General features: G+C 36.1%; 1 protein-coding gene across 3 annotated transcripts in view; it reads right to left on the bottom strand.

Moving 5' to 3' along the window:
* Positions 1 to 1,149: 1,149 nt before the first annotated feature.
* Positions 1,150 to 22,912, bottom strand: part of KIAA1328 — a gene marked incomplete at its 5' end in the record, with an annotated part of 379,366 nt that continues 357,603 nt past the window's right edge. For all 3 annotated transcript variants that reach the window (XM_082668274.1, XM_082668275.1, XM_082668276.1), the window contains one exon: positions 1,150 to 1,773. In XM_082668274.1, coding sequence (XP_082524400.1) covers positions 1,563 to 1,773 — 211 coding nt within the window. In that variant the 3' untranslated portion in view covers positions 1,150 to 1,562. The remainder of the gene's footprint in view (positions 1,774 to 22,912) is intronic.

The following is a 22,912-nucleotide window of genomic DNA, read 5'->3' as shown; positions in this document are numbered from 1 at the left end:
AGATTAAAAAAAAAAAAAGAATATGGTATTGGTAGGCTATATTCTTCTCTCCTCCAAAGAACAAAAGGACCCAAGTGAAGGAAGGTTGGGCAGAGGTGACAGGGCCTCAGTCTGAAGAGACAATGAGATGTGGATTTACCCAGACAAGGAAGTTGCTCCAGAAAGCTCTTGTAGGCTGAAGTAATCTAGTTTTGATAAAGACTTCAGGGAAGCTGTGCAGTCTCACTAAGTGCCGGCTGCCCTGCATGGTCTGACGTTAGCTACCAATAATGACTGACAGGCCAGGGGCTGGCGAAAGGGAGAGAGAAAAAAGCAACACGCTCCACACCAAATAAAGTCATCAAGTGATGCATATCTTCCCCTGGCTTCCAATGAATGGCAAGTGTTAAACTCACTGGCTTTACCAGGCTCATCATACTGCCCATAAGCTTGAGACGCCTCTAGAGTCCACTGTAAGCTGAGGGACCCATCTCAAGAGCCCTGCCGAACGGGAGAGCAGAGAGAGTACGTTTCGAGTGCACTTCTTCCACAGGCTTTCTCTGTGAGGCCTAGTGGGAGAAAGGGGGAGACTCTGCGTGGGGTGGTGGAACATTATCTGGCAAGTGGAGGTGGTTCTTTGGGGCCATGAGACAGTGGTCTTGAGCAGAGCACGCAAGGCCTGGTCAATCAGGGCCTTGACTCCACATGGGGAGAGAAGGGAGGCCAGGGGAAGTCTGTCAGCCTGTAGCAGCTGATGGGAATTTCACCAGGGTGAGTAAAACAGACACTTGGGGCAAGAAAAAATACTGAGAGAGTGCTCTTATTTACCCTGGGAAATGGCCGACCATAGGACAAGCATTTCAGGCCAGTGCCTCCCCTAGGGCAGTACTCGCTTGTGCAATCTCATGCTGATTTCTAAGGGTTGGGAGGGCCTCCCTCTAGCTCATTAAGCCCTTTTGGTTATAGGGTGGGCAGCGGCCAGGCTGATGACTGCTGAGACTGACTCACAATTGGCCCTCAGTGTTGCTTGTGATGGGAGAGGCACCACCAACTCTAACCTCTGAATTAACTGACTGACTTAGAAAGAGGTAGGTGGTAAGAGAACAGGGTGGAGAGGTAAAAGGGTCTATCTTTCTGAAATTGCTTATGTTACAAAGGGGCTACGTTTAAACTAGAGGGATCTCTCAATGGAAAGGTTTTCCTTGTGTACAAAAGAGAGCCAACCTTTTCCAGCAAAATATTGAGAAGGAAACACTTTTGAATGAGGCTGAGTATGCAAAGGCCTCTGCCATGCAGAAAGTGTCCCATGTTAATGTTCTAATCTCTGCTTGGCATAGAAAAGCTACTGTCCTCCACCCCCATCCATCCTTAATGTGTTGTCTACTGATTGGTCTGATCAGAAACACCCTGGGTTGTTAGAATGATTTCTATATTCGACACGTAACAGGATGCTAGTGAGATAGGTCCCTCCCTGTGAAAGGAGAGACACAATTACGTTGCAGTCAAATAATTAAAAATCCTGGATCAGTATATAAAAACACCCACTCATTTCTGACGGAAATTTTGCAGCATGTACTTCAGTGTCAAATGAAAAAGATATCTTCCAGAATTTGATCCTCCTCCAGGTCTTCAGGGGTCCTGTGTGCCCCGGTCTTGTTCCAGGTTGATTTCAGAGGACTGAGTAGGCAAGTACTGTGATGCCATGACCCAGCTTCTCTGGAGCGATGGGGCCGCGGTTTGGAAGCAGTCTTGGGACTCAGAGATTGAACCAAATCCAGTAGAGATGTCTCATACCTGTTAACACATACAACCCAGACAGAAAATGATCAGATCAGTAAAACATTAAAATCCAAAACGCCCACAGAGATGGGCTTCCCAGGGCAAGAATCAGACCACAGATCACATCATACGCAGGAGGGCCTTCTAGGGGAACTTTAGGGAAGTTCAGAGGGGCTCTGCTGTCTGTCTGTCTCTAAGCTCTTCTTTTCTGCTGACTACTAACATTCTTTTCTAACCTGTGAAGACAGACCGTGGGGTGGACAAAGTAATCATGATAACAATAACAGTATTAGTAGCAACATTTATCGCAGGCTTACTAAAGCATCAGGAACTGTTCTCAATGCTTTACATGTATTTCACTTTCATTTAACCGTCTACATAATCCTATGAGGTAGGTCCTGTAGTACTCTGATCCCCATTATATACACGAAGAAAGCAAGGTTCAGAGAAGTAACGCGCCTAGCAAGAAGAAGACACTACACGGCAGGGTCAGGATTTGAACCCAGGTCATTTGCTTCCAGCCCTTGTACACAGGACACTATGCTGCCTCTCAACTTCTTTGCAGCCAGACAGACTTGGCTGAAATCTCTGCTCTACCATGTGCAAGCTCTGTGACTTAGGGAAAGTTATTCAGTCTCTCAGTTTAGTTTGTCATGTGTAAGGGACCAACAGAAATCCTGTTAGGATTAAATTAATGAGTTGGTATAATTAACCTGTGATAAGTACTCAAATGAAATGAACCACCACCAACCACAACAAAGACCGGTTTTCACCCAAAGAAGGTGATGTTGTGTATATGGTGGGACTGGAAGGAGTCCTCTATTATGAGCTCCTTCAGGAAATCCAAACAATTGATTCCAACAAGTACTGCTCCCACTTAGACCAACTGAAAGCAGCACTCGACAAAAAGTGTCCAGAATTAGTCAACAGAAGATGCATAATCTTCCATCAGGATAACGCAAGACTGCATGTTTCTTTGAAGACCAGGCAAAAACTGCTACAGCTTGGCTGGGAAGTTCTGATTCATTCATCGTAATGGAAAATATTTCAATTCCCTGGAAGACTGTAAGAGGCACCTGGAACAGTTCTATGCTCAAAAAGATAAAAAGTTTTGGGAAGATGGAATTATGAAGTTGCCTGAAAAATGGCAGAAGGTAATGGAACAGAAGGGTAAATACGTTGTTCAATAAAGTTCTTGGTGAAAATGAAAAATATGTCTTTTATCTTTACTTAAAAACCAAAGGCAGAGGAGAGGGGGAAGACGGCGGAAGAGTAAGATGCAGAGATCACCTTCCTCCCCACAGATACATCAGAAATACATCTACACGTGGAACAACTCCTACAGAACACCTACTGAATGCTGGCAGAAGACCTCAGACCTCCCAAAAGGCAAGAAACTCCCCACATACCTGGGGAGGGCAAAAGGAAATAGAATAAACAGAGACAAAACAATAGGGATGGGTTCTGCACCAGTGGGAGGGAGCTGTGAAGGAGGAAAGGTTTCCACACATTAGGAAGCCCCTTAGTGGGAAGAGACTGCGGGTGACAGAGGGAGGAACTTAGGGGCCGCGGAGGAGAGCACAGCAACAGGGGTGCGGAGGGCAAAGCGGGGAGATTCCCGCACAAAGGATCGGTGCCGACCGGCACTCACCAGCCCGAAAGGCTTGTCTGCTCACCCACCAGGGCGGGCGGGGCTGGGAGCTGAAGCTCGAGCTTTGGTCGGAGCGCAGGGAGAGGACTGGAGCTGGCAGCGTGAAGGGGTTAGTGCGCCACGGCTGGCCGGGAGGGAGTCTGGGGAGAAGTCTGGACCTGCCGAAGAGGCAAGAGACTTTTTCTTCCCTCTTTGTTTCCTGGTTAACAGCTGATCTTTCAGCAGAAACTCTGCAAGCCAGAAGGGACTGGCAGGACATATTTAAAGGGATGAAGGAGAAAAACCTACAACCAAGATAACTCTACCCAGCAAGGATCTCATTCAGATTTGATGGAGAAATTAAAACCTTTACAGACAAGCAAAAGCTGAGAGAGTTCAGCACCACCAAACCAGCTTTACAACAAATGCTAAAGGATCTTCTCTAGGCAAGAAACACAAGAGAAGGAAAAGACCTACAATAACAAACCCAAAACAATTAAGAAAATGGGAATAGGAACATACATATTGATAATTACCTTAAATGTAAATGGATTAAATGCTCTCACCAAAAGACACAGACTGGCTGAATGGATACAAAAACAAGACCCATATATATGTTGTCTACAAGAGACCCACTTCAGACCTAGAGACACATACAGACTGAAAGTGAGGGGATGGAAAAAGATATTCCATGCAAATGGAAACCAAAAGAAAGCTGGAGTAGGAATTCTCATATCAGACAAAATAGACTTTAAAATAAAGACTATTAAAAGAGACAAAGAAGGACACTACATAATGATCAAGGGATTGATCCAAGAAGAAGATATAACAATTGTAAATATTTATGCAACCAACATAGGAGCACCTCAATACATAAGGCAAATACTAACAGCCATAAAAGGGGAAAGCGACAGTAACACATTCATAGTAGGGGACTTTAACACCCCACTTTCACCCATGGACAGATCATCCAAAATGAAAATAAATAAGGAAACACAAGCTTTAAATGATACATTAAACAAGTTGGACTTAATTGATATTTATAGGACATTCCATCCAAAAACAACAGAATACACATTTTTCTCAAGTGCTTATGGAACATTCTCCAGGATAGATCATATCTTGGGTCACAAATCAAGCCTTGGGAAATTTAAGAAAATTGAAATTGTATCAAGTATCTTTTCCAACCACAACGCTATGAGACTAGATATCAATTACAGGAAAAGATTTGTAAAAAATACAAACACATGGAGGCTAAATAATACACTACTTAATAACGAAGTGATCACTGAAGAAATCGAAGAGGAAATCAAAAAATACCTAGAAACAAATGACAATGGAGACACGATGACCCAAAACCTATGGGATGCAGCAAAAGCAGTTCTAAGAGGGAAGTTTATAGCAATACAATCCTACCTTAAGAAACAGGAAACATCTTGAGTAAACAACCTAACCTTGCACCTAAAGCAATTAGAGGAAGAAGAACAAAAAAACCCCAAAGTTAGCAGAAGGAAGGAAATCATAAAAATCAGATCAGAAATAAATGAAAAAGCAATGAAGGAAATGATAGCAAAGATCAATAAAACTAAAAGCTGGTTCTTTGAGAAGATAAACAAAATTGATAAACCATTAGCCAGACTCATCAAGAAAAAAAGGGAGAGGACTCAAATCAATAGAATTAGAAATGAAAAAGGAGAAGTAACAACTGACCCTGCAGAAATACCAAAGATCATGAGAGATTACTACAAGCAACTCTATGCCAATAAAATGGACAACCTGGAAGAAATGGACAAATTCTTAGAAATGCACAACCTGCCAAGACTGAATCAGGGAGAAATAGAAAATATGAAGAGACCAATCACAAGCACTGCAATTGAAACTGTTTTTAGAAATCTTCCAACAAACAAAAGCCCAGGATCAGATGGCTTCACAGAAGAGCTAACACCCATCCTCAAACTCTTCCAAAATACAGCAGAGGGAGGAACACTCCCAAACTCATTCTATGAGGCCACCATCACCCTGATACCAAGACCAGACAAGGATGTCACAAAGAAAGAAAACTACAGGCCAATATCACTGATGAACATAGATGCAAAAATCCTCAACAAAATACTAGCTAACAGAATCCAACAGCACATTAAAAGGATCATGCACCATGATCAAGTGGGGTTTATTCCAGGAATGCAAGGATTCTTCAATATATGCAAATCAATCAATGTGATACACCATATTAACAAATTGAAGGAGAAAAACCATATGGTCATCTCAATAGATGCAGAGAAAGCTTTCGACAAAATTCAACACCCATTTATGATAAAAACCCTGCAGAAAGTAGGCATAGAGGGAAATTTCCTCAACATAATAAAGGCCATATATGACAAACCCACAGCCAACATCGTCCTCAATGGTGAAAAACTGAAAGCATTTCCACTAAGATCAGGAACAAGACAAGGTTGCCCACTCTCACCACTCTTATTCAACATAGTTTTGGAAGTTTTAGCCACAGCAATCAGAGAAGAAAAGGAAATAATAGCAATCCAAATCGGAAAAGAAGAAGTAAAGCTGTCACTGTTTGCAGATGACATGATACTACACATAGAGAATCCTAAAGATGCTACCAGAAAACTACTAGAGCTAATCAATGAATTTGGTAAAGTAGCAGGATACAGAATTAATGCACAGAAATCTCTGGCATTCCTATACACTAAGGATGAAAAATCTGAAAGTGAAATCAAGAAAACACTCCCATTTACCATTGCAACAAAAAGAAAAAAATATCTAGGAATAAACCTACCTAAGGAGACAAAAGACCTGTATGCAGAAAATTATAAGACACTGATGAAATAAATTAAAGATGATACAAATAGATGGAGAGATATACCATGTTCTTGGATTGGAAGAATCAACATTGTGAAAACGACTCTAGTTACTACCCAAAGCAAGCTACAGATTCAATGCAATCCCTATCAAACTACCACTGGCATTTTTCACAGAAGTAGAACAAAACATTTCACAATTTGTATGGAAACACAAAAGACTCCAAATAGCCAAAGCAAGCTTGAGAATGAAAAATGGAGCTGGAGGAATCAGGCTCCCTGACTTCAGACTATACTACAAAGCTACAATAATCAAGACAGTATGGTACTGGCACAAAAACAGAAAGATAGATCAATGGAACAGGATAGAAAGCCCAGAGATAAACCCATGCACATATGGTCACCTTATCTTTGATAAAGGAGGCAGGAACGTACAGTGGAGAAAGGACAGCCTCTTCAATGAGTGGTGCTGGGAACACTGGAACACATACTTTTACAGGTACATGTAAAAGTATGAGATTAGATCGCTCCCTAACACCATACACAAAAATAAGCTCAAAATGGATTAAAGACCTAAATGTAAGTCCAGAAACTATCAAACTGTTAGAGGAAAACATAGGCAGGACACTCTATGACATAAATCACAGCAAGGTCCTTTTTGACCCACCTCCTAGAGAAATGGAAATAAAAACAAAAATAAACAAATGGGACCTAATGAAACTTCAAAGCTTTTGCACAGCAAAGGAAACCATAAACAAGACCAGAAGACAACACTTAGAATGGGAGAAAATATTTGCAAATGAAGCAACGGACAAAGGATTAATCTCCAAAATTTAGAAGCAGCTCATGCAGCTCAATAACAAAAAAAAACAAACAACCCAATCGAAAAATGGGCAGAAGACCGAAATAGACATTTCTCCAAAGAAGATATACAGACTGCCAACAAACACATGAAAGAATGCTCAACATCATTAATCATTAGAGAAATGCAAATCAAAACTACAATGAGATATCATCTCACACCAGTCAGAATGGCCATCATCAAAAAATCTAGAAACAATAAATGCTGGAGAGGGTGTGGAGAAAAGGGAACACTCTTGCACTGCTGGTGGGAATGTGAATTGGTACAGCCACTATGGAGAACAGTATGGAGGTTCCTTAAAAAACTAAAAATAGAATTACCATACGACCCAGCAATCCCACTACTGGGCATATACCCTGAGAAAACCAGAATTCAAAGAGTCATGTACCAAAATGTTCATTGCAGCCCTATTTACAATAGCCAGGAAATGGAAACAACCTAAGTGTCCATCAACAGATGAATGGATAAAGAAGATGTGGCACATATATACAACGGAATATTACTCAGCCATAAAAAGAAACAAAATTGAGCTATTTGTAATGAGGTGGATGGACCTAGAGTTTGTCATACAGAGTGAAGTAAGTCAGAAAGAGAAAGACAAATACCATATGCTAACACATATATATGGAATTTAAGAAAAAACAATGTCATGAAGAACCTAGGGGTAAGACAGGAATAAAGACACAGACCTACTAGAGAACGGACCTGAGGATATGGGGAGGGGGAAGGGTAAGCTGTGACAAAGTGAGAGAGTGGCATGGACATATATACACTACCAAACGTAAAATAGATATCTAGTGGGAAGCAGCCGCATAGCACAGGGAGATCAGCTGGGTGCTTTGTTACCACCTAGAGGGGTGGGATAGGGAGGGTGGGAGGGACGGAGACGCAAGAGGGAAGAGATATGGGAACATATGTATATGTATAACTGATTCACTTTGTTATAAAGCAGAAACTAACACACCATTGTAAAGCAATTATACTCCAATAAAGATGTTAAAAAAAAACCAAACAAAATAAACAAAGGCAGTTTTTGGCCAACCCAATAAAATCTGATGGGACAAGGGAGCATGTGCATGAACAGAGGAGATATGCCAGGCATGTATATGTGGGTTCTGGCCCACAGCACAGTGTGTATGCCGAACAGTTGGCTGCTTGCTTGGTATGCACATTCATGCCAGAAGCAGTCTGGGGTGGTGCAGGGCCCCAGATTAGTGATGGTGATGGTGGCAGAAGCAGCAGTGGTGGTGGCAGTCGTGGGAGGCTGGCTTGCCTATCTTCCCAGAGCACATCCCCAAGGCAAAAATATTAGCTCTCTGGCCTGAGCACTGGGATAAGAACTGCTAGTGTTTAGGCAATAAACGTGAATAAATTATTACAAAATAAAAGCATACGCATGGACATTGTAATACAGCATATCAAAGAGATATCAGAAATCTTCAAAGAGTTTAGAATCTCTGGTTTTAAAAACTGCTGCAACATTGCAAAGCAAATATCCACAGGCTGAGAAACAGAAATTAAATATAAAGGTTGTTGCATTTGATGGAAAAGAACATTGTTTTTATATACAGCTTCAAATGAACCAATTAATGAGGAATACAGTTTTAAAATTATTTTTTTCTTTGTAATTTAAGATACAGTAATAGAAAGCATAATAGGCATTTTGAATTACCTACAAACCATTAGGTGACTTTCGGTTTCTCATATGACCTCTACAAGTTACAGAAAATGCCAGAGAAAACATTAAAATGTCATTGTACAAATTTAAATTTATACACATACATGAAACTATGTGTATGAATAGTTAAATCTTTTAAAAAAATTGTTCCATAAGAACCATCAGTTCTAGATATACCAAAATATACTATTTATATTTGTATAATATACAAAATATACTATTATATTTTGAAATAATTTATCAGAAATCTCTCCGAATGTCACAGCTTATAAAATATCCTTAACAGTTCCAGTGTCAGTTGCCTCAGCAGAAAGATCTTTCTCAAAATTAAAAATTACCAAAATTTATGTGTGATCTTTCATTTGCCAAGAGCAACTAATCTGCTTTTAAGTATATCACTTAAAATAAAGTTGCTAAAAGTATAAACTTTGATGATCTAATAAATGAATTTGAAAAAACAGGAACCAGAAAAATCTTATGATCAACCAAGTTATCACATTAATAAAGTATTACTATTTATTATATTATATAAAATTATAACATCAAAAATATTTTTTTTGCTGTCTGCAGGTTTATATTACTCATGTATCACCTGTTATTTTATAAATTTCTTCTTAAAGGAAAATGCTTTGTAGTTTAGTCCCTTTAACTGCATTTTTCATCCTACCTTTTGAACAAGGGATTTTCATTTTGCACTGGTCTTGTAAGTTATGTAGCTGACCCTGCCCTTAAGTCCCAGGCAAGACCCTGAAATGAAACAATTTCAAGGTCCAGTGCATAAGCTGCACTGGATGAAAAGCTAAACATGATGCAGGAGCTTTCCCTTCCCACTCTCTTTTTTCACCTTTGGTGATTTCAGTAGACCTCTCCCGATTACTCTCCTCTTCTCTTACCTTTTAAATGATGGAATGTCCCAGGGCTTAATCTTTAGTTCTCACGTCTTAGGTAATTCCATTCATTCTCATGACTTTTAATAACAGCAATATGTCAATGACTCCTAAATGTCCAGCTCTACCATCAGCCTCGCTCTCGAGCTCCAGACTCATACACCCAACTGTTGCCTGATACCTCCACTTGGATGTGCGATAGGTATCTCAAACTATCTAAAACAGAACTATTATTGTTTTTTCTCTAAATCCCACTCCTCTCCATCAACGCAGCTGCTCAGGGTTGCCAAAAACCAAAAACCTGCTGGTATGCTTGATTCCTACCTCTGGGCCTGTGCGTGTGTTGAATCCTCTGCTTAGGATGCTCTTCTCTCAGATCTTATTTGCTTTTATCTTTCAACAGTTACAAGAGTAGGGTCATTATTTTGTTTATGTTATTATCTCCAGTGCCAAGAATGGTATCTGACCCAAGGTAGGAGCTAAATATTTGTTGAAAAAATGAATGGTTCTATGGTTCAAGTTTTAGCACCTTCCTCCATAGGCAGCTTTTTAGATCTTTGGACAGCTAGTCTTTTAAAAAATTACAATATATTTCAAACAGTATGGAAGTATTACTCATCCAATTATTCTTCTTGTTCTTTTATAAAAAAGGATAATATACATATGGATTGTATAAACTACTTTTTCACTTAATATATTGGGAATATTTTTTCCATATCAATTTTTTGTAACATTATTTTTAATGATTTCAGATTACTTTGTCTCCTGGAAGCACTCTTAATTTAGTTAACCAATCCACTATTGAAGAACACTTAGGTTAGGTCCAAGGTCTTTTGAGACTAAATCAGCTATGTCTCTCATTCCTTTTTTCAATCAGTCAATGCCCAAAGGGTATTCTCTACCCCAATTCATCATAAATTAGCAAAGTACTGCTATCCCTATTACGTTCTATAGTTTTACTCTCTTTTTTTCCCAACACTTCCCATCTCCTATTTTAACTGAAACTTGATTCTTTCCTGAGGTCAATGTTTCCCTTACATCCTTCTCAGTGAGAATTGTTAACACTCAATATACCTTATATATTTCAGGGCCAAGAGGTAGTATTTGGATCATCACTGCTTCCATTTTTGCTTTTTGATCATTATTTTCCCTGTCTCTCATTAAACTCCCAGTGCTCTGAGGATTCTGTCATCTGCTCTACCACCTTCAACCTCTCTTCATCTGTAGCATCTATTTACCCATTCACTCTCAATCACTGATGATAACACTTGATTCAGTCTTCTCCTTCAACTGTTACCATCATCCCTGCTAATGTCAACATTACATGAATGACACTCAACCAACACTCTGACTTAGTTCTTTGACCTCTCAGGTCAAATACTTTCTCAGTAAGGCTTTCTTTTTATATCCAGGAACTTGTGACCAATTAAACAGCATCTCTTCTGGATTCAGTAATTCAAACATCCTACTACTTCCTGATGCCCACATCTTACCCTCAAGCTTGGTTTTTCAACTATTCCCACTATCTCTGCCCATTGGTCTCAACGAACCATTAATTCAAACAATCATTGCTCTAAGAACTGGGAGTGAAGTGGTGAACAAGATAGCTCAAATCTCTGTCCTGTGGGACCATTAATAGCTTACCTTCTTCCCAACCCTTTACTTCTTATTGAACTTGAATTTCATGGTCCAGCATTCCAAACACTCATTTAACAAAGCTCTTAAAAACATGTCCCCTGTATATTTGTCCCCTCCCCTAAATCTGGCAAAATCATAATACTGCATGAATCCAAATGTCTGCCTTTTCTGTGAATTGTAGTTGGGAAACTTAGTGTAAATAAAACAAAATCCAAGAAACAAGAAAGAAACAAAGAGCAGATCCAATATAGATTCCTAGTCACTAACCTTAAATGGGTGCTAAACATTTACTTTTTTTTTTTTGCGGTACGCGGGCCTCTCACTGTTGTGCCCTCTCCTGTTGCGGAGCACAGGCTCCGGACGTGCAGGCTCAGCAGCCATGGCTCACGGGTCCAGCCGCTCTGCGGCATGTGGGATCTTCCCGTACCGGGGCATGAACCCGTGTCCCCTGCATTGGCAGGCAGACTCTCAACCACTGCGCACCAGGGAAGCCTGCTAAACGTTTTCTGACAGAGCTACTGTATTTCTCTAATCAGCTGTTCTGCTCTCTTCATTTTCCCTTCTCGCAATTTATGCTAAACAGATGGCCTTGCTTCCCACATCAGAGAAAGGAGGTCATTAACGAGAAACTGTCGTCACTTTGTCACAAGTCTTTCAGCACCTATCATTTCCTCCTTTTACACTGAAGGAAGTGATCCTTCTCTTAGACAAGGCTAATCACTCCATTTGTGCTTCTTAGGAACCTTTTAGTATTGACTATCCACTCTAGAACCTTCAATCTTTTCCTGTTTACTAGATAACTAAGAGCACTTAAGACATTCTTTCATTTCCATAACCACACCATTTCTCAATTTTTTCCAACCTGGCTTTCATCTTCTGTACTAAAATTGAACTCACCAAATTTCACCAGTGACTTCCATGCTGCTAAATCCAATGGACATTTTGTAGTCCTTGTTTTACATAATGTCTCGCCAGCATTCAATGTGGCTCATTGCTTCTTATAAACTTTAAACTGTTTTATTGGGGTAAAATATGCATACATAAAAGTACACCTATTTAAAGCATTCAGCTCAGTGATTTTTAGTTTAACAGAGTTGAGCAACTACCATAATTTAATTTGAGAACATTTCATTCCCCGCCTCCCTCCCCCCCCGAGAAACTACCCATTAGCAGTCACTCCCTATTACATTCCTTTTTTTGCCAAATAATATGCCACAGTATGAATATACCACATTTTATTTATCTTTCATCACATGATAGACACTGGATTGTTTCTATCTTTTGGCTATTGTGAACAGTGCTGCTATGAACAGTCATGTATGTGTTTTTAGTAAACATATGTTTTCATTTCTCTTGGGTCGATACCTAAGGGTGGGATTGCAAATTCTATGTTTAACCTTTTAAGGAACTGCCAGACTGTTCTCTAAAGTGGATGTGTCACTTCATGTCGGTATTTGGAGGTCTTTTTTCTGGGACTATTCAGCTTCTTCAGAGAAGAATCTTTCAGTATTCTGGGAGGGAGATGTGGTCTACTTCTGGGACAGGGAAGGAGGTCGACTTTTTCCATTTTTATACTTTGAATTCATCCCATTTTCAGTGCTTATCTAATCTTCCAAAGTACATGACATTCCTGTGTCTTCTCTTCTCTGTTGAATTTCTCCAGAGAATTCATCTCCAGTCTTTTGTCTGGGACTAATATTCCATATATGGCACTGTGGCAGGAGTACTGGGTTTTTTGATTCTTGCTTCAAATGTCCACCTCATTTCTAGTTCTACCTCATACCACCACTCTTTACTGTTCACGTTGCTTCCAATTCCCAAACTTTTACAAAGTTCTGTGACATCAATCTCTTTTCATTTGAATACCCTTCTCAGTGCTTTCTATGTGGTAGCTTCCTCTGTCCTGTCTAGTAAGTTACTAACCCTACATTCATTTTCCATTTTCCAAAAATGTATATAGATGTCAGGTATATTGATGACTCTTCTCCCATTTATTCTTGTGGATTTACACCTTTAAAAACATTAATTTACTCTCATCTTACTGGTGTCTCAGGAAATAGAAGAGATAAATACAAGTTCTCAATCATCTTAGCTAGGAAATACATTTGCAGAAAGGTTCCATAAATTTCTAGGTTTATTATTAGAAATTTCTGAGTTTTTTCATCGCTATTATAAATGAGTTTCCCCCTCCCCACTTTATCTTTCAAATAGCTAATGTTGGTATCAAGATTTATAGTAATTGAGTTTTTTGGTTTTTGTTTTTTTGGCCACACCACACGGCATGTGGGATTTTAGCTCCCACGTCCTCTGCACTGGAAAAGTGGAGTCTTAACCACTGGACCACCAAGGAAGTCCCTACAGTGATTGAGTTTTGTACATTATTGAACTCTCAATTCTTTATTTTTTCAGTTGATTTTTATGGGTGAACAATTACAAACCTTATAATCATAAGGTTTATGTGTTCTCCCATATTTGTATTATTTTTTCTTATATTATTGTATTGGCTAGAACTTCCAGGGCAATACAAGTTTTATAGCCACCTTTGTATAATTCTGATCTAAACAGAAATTATTCTATTTTATCACTATTAAGTATTTCTCATCTAGATACTCTTTATTATATTAAGAAGTATTTTCTCTTTTGGCTTACTAAAAGCAGGAATGAAAAATTAATTTTACCAAGTAACTTTTAAGTATATACTGAGACGATAATACACTTTTTCTTTTTTGGCATATTGTTAAGAAATATTCTATTTTTGGCTTCCAAAATAGTAGGCGTATTTTAATTATTAGAATACATTCTTCCTGGTTATATAGTATTATTCTTTATATTTACTCAGATTTTTATGATTATTTTAGGGTTTAAAACATCTATATTTATAGGAAATATTTGTTCATAATCCTTCTTATGGTTCTTTATATCCCTATATATTAGTCTTACCTCAGTGGGAGAAAAGGAATAGTACCAATTTAAGAAAGAATGAATTTATAAAGAAGGTAGAAGGATAACCAATTACCACACTGGACTAGGAGACCTAAAATAGGTCATCTCAGGAATCCTAAAACAGTTCCTCTCAGAAGTTTCCTACTTTTTAATTGCTAAAGCAAACCTAGACTGGCATTCAGGTTTCTGAAAAATAGAAGATATTGCATATTTTATAAGTGCTTCCCAATCATCTGTCAAACATCAGCCAAAAGGTTAGTTAAGAAAAAAGGGTGGTCTTGAACCTGCGTATGAGGCTGCAGATCTCATAGAAGAACTACTCACATAGTTGGAGAGAAAGTCAGATATGTGCAGACACAGAATTGAGGGTAATACTCAGAAAGTTACCTTTCTATTTCTTGTTCTCCATTCAACAGAGGCGCTGTCACAAAAGGACGCTGCTAATCCTAATTTAATATATTTCTTCTTGAAGTGCATATAAGCCACAGAGTGAATACTATGCAAAGTCAGTGCACCTTGGAGGGAGGCTAAAGAATTTACCAGAAAGTCGACGGGTATACGGGAGATCCTCTAATCAAGAACAATTTTAATATAACATATTAAAAGGCACAAATAACAGAGTAAAATCTTTTAGTCATGTTATTATATTTATATTTTGTATAATATTTACATTTTATCTAAGACTCCATTTCTTACAGGGAAGAAGAAGGAACTAAAGTAGCCACAATAATTTTGAAGAAAAGAACAAAGCTGGAGGGCTCATATAACATGATTTTAAGACTTACTGTAAAGCTACATTAATCAAGACAATGTGGTATTAGTGAAGAATGGATAGACAGATCAATAGAAAAACAGGCAGAGTCCAGAAATATACCAACACAAATATGATCAACTGAGGTTTTTACAGATGTACAAGGTAAATTCAGTGGAGAAAGGATAACCTTTTCAACAAATAGTGTTAGTGTCTAGTTTCAACAACTAGACATCATGTGCAAAAACAACCTTTAGCATAAACCTCATAACTTATACAAAAATTAACTGTACATTCACCAAGACAGAACACATTCTGGGTCATAAAACACAGCTTAACAAACAGAAAAAAATAGAAATCATATAAATCATACAATGTCTGCTATTAGACCACAATGGAATTAAATTAGAAATCAATAACAGTTATTTTTATAACTGGAAAATCCAAAAATACATGGAGAATAAACAGCACACTTCTAAATAACAAATGGGTCAAAGAAGAAATCTTAAGATAAACTTAAATATATTTTGAATTAAATAGAAATGAAAACATAACTTATCACAGTTTATGGGATGCAGTGAAAGCAGTGCTTAGAGGGAAATTTATAGCATTGAATGCATACATTAGAAAAAAAGAAAACTAAAATCAATCGGAAATTTATAGCATTGAATGCATACATTAGAAAAAAAGAAAACTAAAATCAATCATCTAAGTGTCCACTTTAGGAAACCAGAAAAAGAAGAACAAATTAAATCCAAAAAGAGGGGATGTATGTATATGTACATCTGATTCACTTTGCTGTACAGCAGAAACTAACACAACATTGTAAAGCAACTATACTCCAATAAAAATTAACAAAAAAACCTAAAGCAAGCAGAAGAGAAGAAATAATAGGAAGTAGAGCAGAAATCAGTGGGACTGAAAACAGGAAATCAACAGAGAAAAATCAATGAAACCAAAAGCTAGTGTTTTGAAAAGATCAATAAAATCGATGTCTTCAGCCAGGCTAATTAAAAGCAAAACAAAGCAAAACAGATGGCACAAATAACTAACATTAGAAATGAAAGTATATCACTACAGATCCTATGGACATTAAAAGGATAATCGAAGAGTTCTATGAATAACTCTATGCTCATAAATGTAATAACCTAGATGAAAAGGAACAATTCCTTAAGACACAATTTGCCAAATCTCACACAAGAAGAAATAGACAATCTGAATAGGGCTTTATCTATTAAATAAATTGAATCAATAACTAATAACCTTCCAAAATAGAAAGCAGAGGCCCACATTGGTTCACTGGTGAACTCTAGCAAACATTTAAGGAAGAAATTATAAGAATTCTCTACAAACTTTTTCAGAGGACAAAAGAGAGGGAATTCTTCCTAACACATTCTATGAGGCCAGATTACTGTAATACCAAAACCAGACAAAGAGATTACAAGAAAAGAAAACTACAGACCAATATCTTTTATGAGCACAGATGGAAAAATTCTCAACCAAGTGGGATTTATCTCAGTAATGCAAGGCTGATTCAACATTTTAAAAATCCATTAATGTAATCCATCACATCAACAGGTTAAAAAAAACCACATTATCATATCAATAAATGTAGAAAAAGTATTTGACAAATCCAACACCCATTCATGGTAAAAACTCTCAGTAAACTAGGAATACAGGGAACTTCCTCAACTTGATATGAACATCTACAAAAAACCTACAGGTAACATCATACTTAATGTTGAGAAACTTGTAGCTTTCCCACTAAGTTCAGATACAAGGCAAGAATATCCTTTCACCACTCCTTTCCAACATCATACTGGAAATGCTAGCTAATGATTAAGATCAGAAAAGGAAATAAAAGGTATACAGATTGGAAAGGAAGAAATAAAACTGTCTTTGTTCACAGATGACATGATTTTCTATGTAGAGATCCAAAAGGATCAAACAAAACCCTCCTGGAACTAATAAGCAATTATAACCAATGTTGCAGTATACAAGGTTGACATACAAAAGTCAACTGCTTTGCTATATAGTAGAAATGAACAGATAGAATTTGAAATAAAATTAGCACCCCCCAATGAAATGCTTAGGTATAAATCTAACAAAATGTATAAGATTTATATGAGGAAAACTACAAAACTCTGATGAACAAAACCAAAGAAGAACTAAATAAATGAAGAGGTATTCCACATTCATGGATAGGAAGACAATATTGTTAAGAAATCAGTTCTCCACAAGTTGACCTACAGACTCAACATAATCAATCCCAATCAAAGTCCCAGAATGTTATTTTGTGGATACTGACAAGCTGATTCTAAAGTTAATGTGGAGAGGCAAAAGATCCAGAACAGACAACACAAAAATGAAGGAGGAGAAAAAAGTTGAGGAGTGACTTTACCTGACTTCAAAACTTACTATAAAGCTACAGTAATCAAGACAGTGTGGTACTGGCAAAAAAAAAATAGACAAATAGATCAACAAAACAGAATAGAGAGCCCACATAAGTATTGATATAATCAATTGATCTCTGAAAAAGGAGCAAAGGCAATGGAGCAAAGATAACCTTTTCAACAAATGCTCAAAGATGGCCTGGAACAACTAGATATCCATATGCAAAAAGATGAATCTGGACACAGACCCTACACCTTCCACAACAATTAACTCAAAATGTAAAATGCAAGACTATAAAACTCCTAGAAGATAAATAGGAGGAAACCTAGAAGACCTTGGGTATAATTATTACTTCATAAATACCACGTCAAAGGCACTATCCATGAAAGAAATAATTGATAAAATGGACTTCATTAAAATTAAAAACTTCTGCTCTGCAAAAGACAATCTCAAGACAATGAGAAGACAAACCACGGACAAGGAGAAAATATTTGCAAAACCCACATCTGATAAAATACTACTAACCAAAACATACAAAGAACACTTACAACTCAACAATAAGAAAACAAATGACCTGCTTAAAAAATGGACCAAAGATCTTAACAGACACCTTTCTGAAGAAGATACACAGATGGCAAATAAGCATATGAAAAGATGCCCACATCTATGTCATCAGGGAAATGCAAATTAAAACAACAATGAGATACTACTACACACTTATTAGAATGGCCTAAATCTGTAACACTGACAACACTAAATACTGGGGAGGATGTGGAGCAGCAGAAACTCTCATTCATTGCTGGTGGAAATGCAAAATGGCACAGCCACTTTAGAACACAAGTTGGCAGTTTCTTACCAGACTAAACATATTCTTACCCTATGATCCAGTAATCATGCTCCTTGACATTTACCCCGAAAAGCTGAAAACTTATGTCCACACAAAAACCCGCACGTAGATGTTTATAGCAGCTTTACTCATAATAGCCAAAACTTGGAAGCAGCCAAGATGTCCTTTAGAAGGTGAATGGACAAATAATGATGTGAATGAATGTGGGACATAAAGACAATGGAATATTATTCAGCACTAAAAATAAATGAGCTATCAAGTCATGAAAAAACATGGAGGGGCTTTACATGCATATTACTAAGTAGCCAATCTGGAAAGGCTACATACCAAATGATTCCATCTATATGACATTCTGGAAGAGGCAAAACTACAGAGACAGTAAAAAGATCATTGGTTGCCAGGGGCTGGGGAAGTGGGATGAATAGGCAGAGCACAGAGGGGTTTTACGGCAGTGAGAACACTCTGTATGATACTATAATCATGGATACATGTCATTATAAATTTGCCATAACTCATAGAATGTACAACACCCAGAGTGTACCATAATGTAAACTATGGACTTTAACTGATTATGATAGGTCAATGTAGGTTCATGCATCAGTTGTAACAAATGTACCTCTCAGGTAGGGCTTGTTGATAATGAGGGAAGTTATGCAGGTGTGGGGGCAGGAGATATATGAGAAATTCCTTTATCTTCCTCTTAGTTTTTCTGTGAACCCAAAACTGCTCTAAAAAAATAGTCTTTTTAAAAAGTTAATCTAAATGGATCACAGGTTTAAGTGTGAAACATAAATTGTAAAACTTTTAAAAGAAAATATAGGAAAAAACATCTGTGACCTGAAGTTAGCCAAAGAAATTTTAAATACGACATCAAGAGCACAATGTATAAAATAAAAAATTAGATTTTATCAAAATTAAAAACATTTTATCTGTGAAAGATACATTAAGAGAATCAAAAGACAAGTTCTATATTGGAAGAAAATACTTGGAAATCACATATCAAACAAAAGACTTCTATCCAGAATATATAAAGAAGTCTCAAAATGATACTGGATAGAAATTTGGACGGACACAAAGTGGTGTATACATATGTATAAATTAAATGTATAATAAAAATAGCACAAAAGCTGGGAGGGGGGAAAGTGAGAGTATACTGTTGTATGCGTCTTATACCATACATGAAATGCATGATGTTACTTAAAGGTAGACTGTTGCAATTATTTGGAACTATCGTGAATGGCATTGTTGCATTAATTTCAGTTTCCAATTGCTCTTTGTTAGTAAATAGAAGTACTATTGAATTTTGTGTGTTGGCCTTTTATCCTGCAACCCTTAATAAACTCATTTAGTTCTAGGAACCTCTCTGTAGAGTACATGGGATTTTCTATGTAGACATCATTTCATCTTTGAACAGGGACAGTTTTATTTATCTTTTCCCAATACTTCATCTGAAGTACTTTTAGCATTTCTTTTAGAGCAGGTCTGCTGTTGATGAATTCTGTTCCCTTCATCTGAGAGCTTCTTCATCTCACCTTTATTCGTCAAAGATATTTTCAATGGAGATAGAATTCTGAGTTGAGAGGTCTTTTCCCTCAGCGTTTTATAACTTCTACTGTCCTTGATTTCTGATGAGAAATATATAGTCATTCGAATTGTTGTTCCCCCGTATGATATATGTCCATTTTCTCTGGCAGTTTCCAGTATTCTTTCTATATAGTTTTCACAAGTCTAATTACGATGGGTCTAGGAGAGATTTCTTTGAATTGATCTTGCTTGGGTTTGCTGACCTTTGTGAATCTTGTGTCTTTTACTGAATACATTTTCTTCTAATATTTTTGTACTTTATGTTTTTTCTCTTTCTAGTATTCTCACACAATTTGATGAGGCTCTGTTTCTATATCTTTTTCAATCTTTTTTTTTCCTGTCTGTTGTCCAGACTAGATAATCTCCAGTGATTTATCCACAAGCTTACTGATTCTCTCCTCTGTCATTTCTATTCTGCTATTAAGCTCATCCAGTGGATTATAAATTTTCAGTTACTTTACTCTTTATTTATTTTTTTTCCAGTACGCAGGCCTCTCACTGTTTTGGCCTCTCCCGTTGCGGAGCACAGACTCCGGACGCGCAGGCTCAGCGGCCATGGCTCACGGGTAAAGCCACTCCGTGGCATGTGGGATCTTCCTGGACCGGGGCATGAACCCGCGTCCCCTACATCGGCAGGTGGACTCTCAACCACTGCGCCACCAGGGAAGCGCCCAGTTACTTTACTCTTTTAGTTCTAAAATATGCATTTGGCTCTTTATATTTTCTATTTCTATGCTGATATTTTCTGTCTTTCCATACGTTTGAAGTCTGTTGACCCTTACTTCATGAAGCATGGTTATAATAGTTGCTTTAAAGTTGTCTGATAAATGCTACATCTGTGTTATCCCAGGTTTGGCATCTATTGATTAAAAGACAATCAAACTCTTGGGAGAGGAGATTTTCAAGGTTCTTCATATGCTGAGTAATTTTAGTCGGTATCCTGGACATTTTGAATATTTATGTCACCTAGGTATTGTTTAAATCCTAAGGAGATTCCTGATTTTGTTTTGTTTTGTTCTATTGTAGCAGGCATTAAACTAGGATTGGTTCAGGACACAGTTCCAAATGGTTTTCTTAGTGTTGCTATAATGTCAGTTAAGTTTTCAAAGTATTTGCAGTGTTATTTGGATAAGTCCTATCTGCATCCTACCCAGCAGACAGTGTGGGATCTGGGCAGTGGTCAGTCCTCTAGTTCAATGCCTGTGATTGGCTGTCCATGGGAGGGGTCAGACATGTTTTTCTGTAAAGGACCAATGTAAAGTAAATATTTTAGGCTTTGCTGCCAAGAAGCAAAATCCATGAGAAGGTTTTCTTACATAACAAGGGAGAAAACAAATTCCACAAAGTTTATATTGGCAAAATTAAAAATAGAATAATTGAGTATACTTTTAAAATTTTTCATTCAGGTCCACTAATGAGAAGACTAGAATTCTTCTTTTTTGGAGGGGGAGGGGAAATAATTTCACTTAATTAGGGTTCAAAGTTAATGTTCCCTATCATCCAAATTGAAAATGTTCATCTGTTAATGCTGATCTGTAATGAGATTTTTAACATTTTAATATACATATAAATATATATGAAATATATGTAGTATATTTTATTAAATATGTTATATAATAAATATATAAAACATCAAATAATATTAATATTATATTTAATTATATAAGTATAATATAATTATAACATAATTATACTATAGTTATATATATTTATAATATATAATACATATAAAATGCATAATATATAAAATATAATACATACAATATATATTATAAAATACAATTATTATAATTATATATAATCATAACATAATTTATAATTTTAATAAAATTTATTATTAAATTATATATAGTTATAATTTATAATTGTATATAAAGTATAAAATATAAAACATAAAATATATAAAATATAATACATAACATATAATAATATTATATATAATACTATATAACGTATTATATATTATGTACTATATATATTATAACATTCAAATTTACATATAATATATTATATTATATATTATATACTGCAATACATATATTATTAATATGATGCATATAATGTATTATATACATTATATTTACTATATTATAATATAGAATATATATTATGTTATAAATACATTATATATAATATATTACAGTATATATTAATATAATGTGTATATATATAGCATTAATATTATTATCAATATATGTTATATAGTATTATATATAAATAATATATTTATATGAAATAACATAATTATTATATATTTAAAGTAATATATTTATATATAATATATAAAAATATATTTATAATATTAATGTTATATATGATATATATTATTATATTATATTAATATATATTAAAATGTATAATATATATTAGTATATTAATATTATACATTATGTGTTATATTATATAATATATAAACTTGAAAATATATAATATATTATTATTAATAATATATAGTATAATACACCATATATTAATAATTATTATATTATTAATTATACAATAATTAATAATTATCAGCAATATATTAATATATTATACAATTTAAATACTAATATTTAATAATATATAAAATTATATTTATATGTTATATTTAATATATAATATATATTTAAAATATATGAAATATATTTTAAATGTATTTCATATGTGAAAATGCAGACTGGTATTGTCAAATAGTGATATTAATCCACAAGCATATGATTTTAATTTAATATATATAGAATTCTATTAGATTCTTCTCTTAATATTTGCCTTTTAGCATGTCATTACATTGAAGACTAATCACTCCAATTGATGGTTAGGCAGAATGGCACAGTTAAACGAATTTTGCAATGTAGAAATATCCTTTCCCTGCATTTGCATCCAAGTCACAAAAACGTTCCTAAAAGTGTAGGTTGAGCTCAGAAATCATATCCATGACAGATTTTTATGAGAATGAACATCTCACTTCTTTTAGGTTTTGACAGCATGAGAAGCCATAATTCAAAAAGAGTCATGTACCACAATGTTCATTGCAGCTCTATTTACAATAGCCAGGACATGGAAGCAACCTAAGTGTCCATCAACATATGAATGGATAAAGAAGATGTGGCACATATATACAATGGTATATTACTCAGCCATA

The sequence above is a fragment of the Grampus griseus genome, assembly GCF_964374135.1.
Source record: "Grampus griseus genome assembly, chromosome: 12".
NCBI classification, from domain to species: Eukaryota; Metazoa; Chordata; class Mammalia; order Artiodactyla; family Delphinidae; genus Grampus; species Grampus griseus.
The sequence above is the reverse complement of the archived record's forward strand: the minus strand, read 5'-3'. Positions and strand labels throughout refer to the sequence as shown.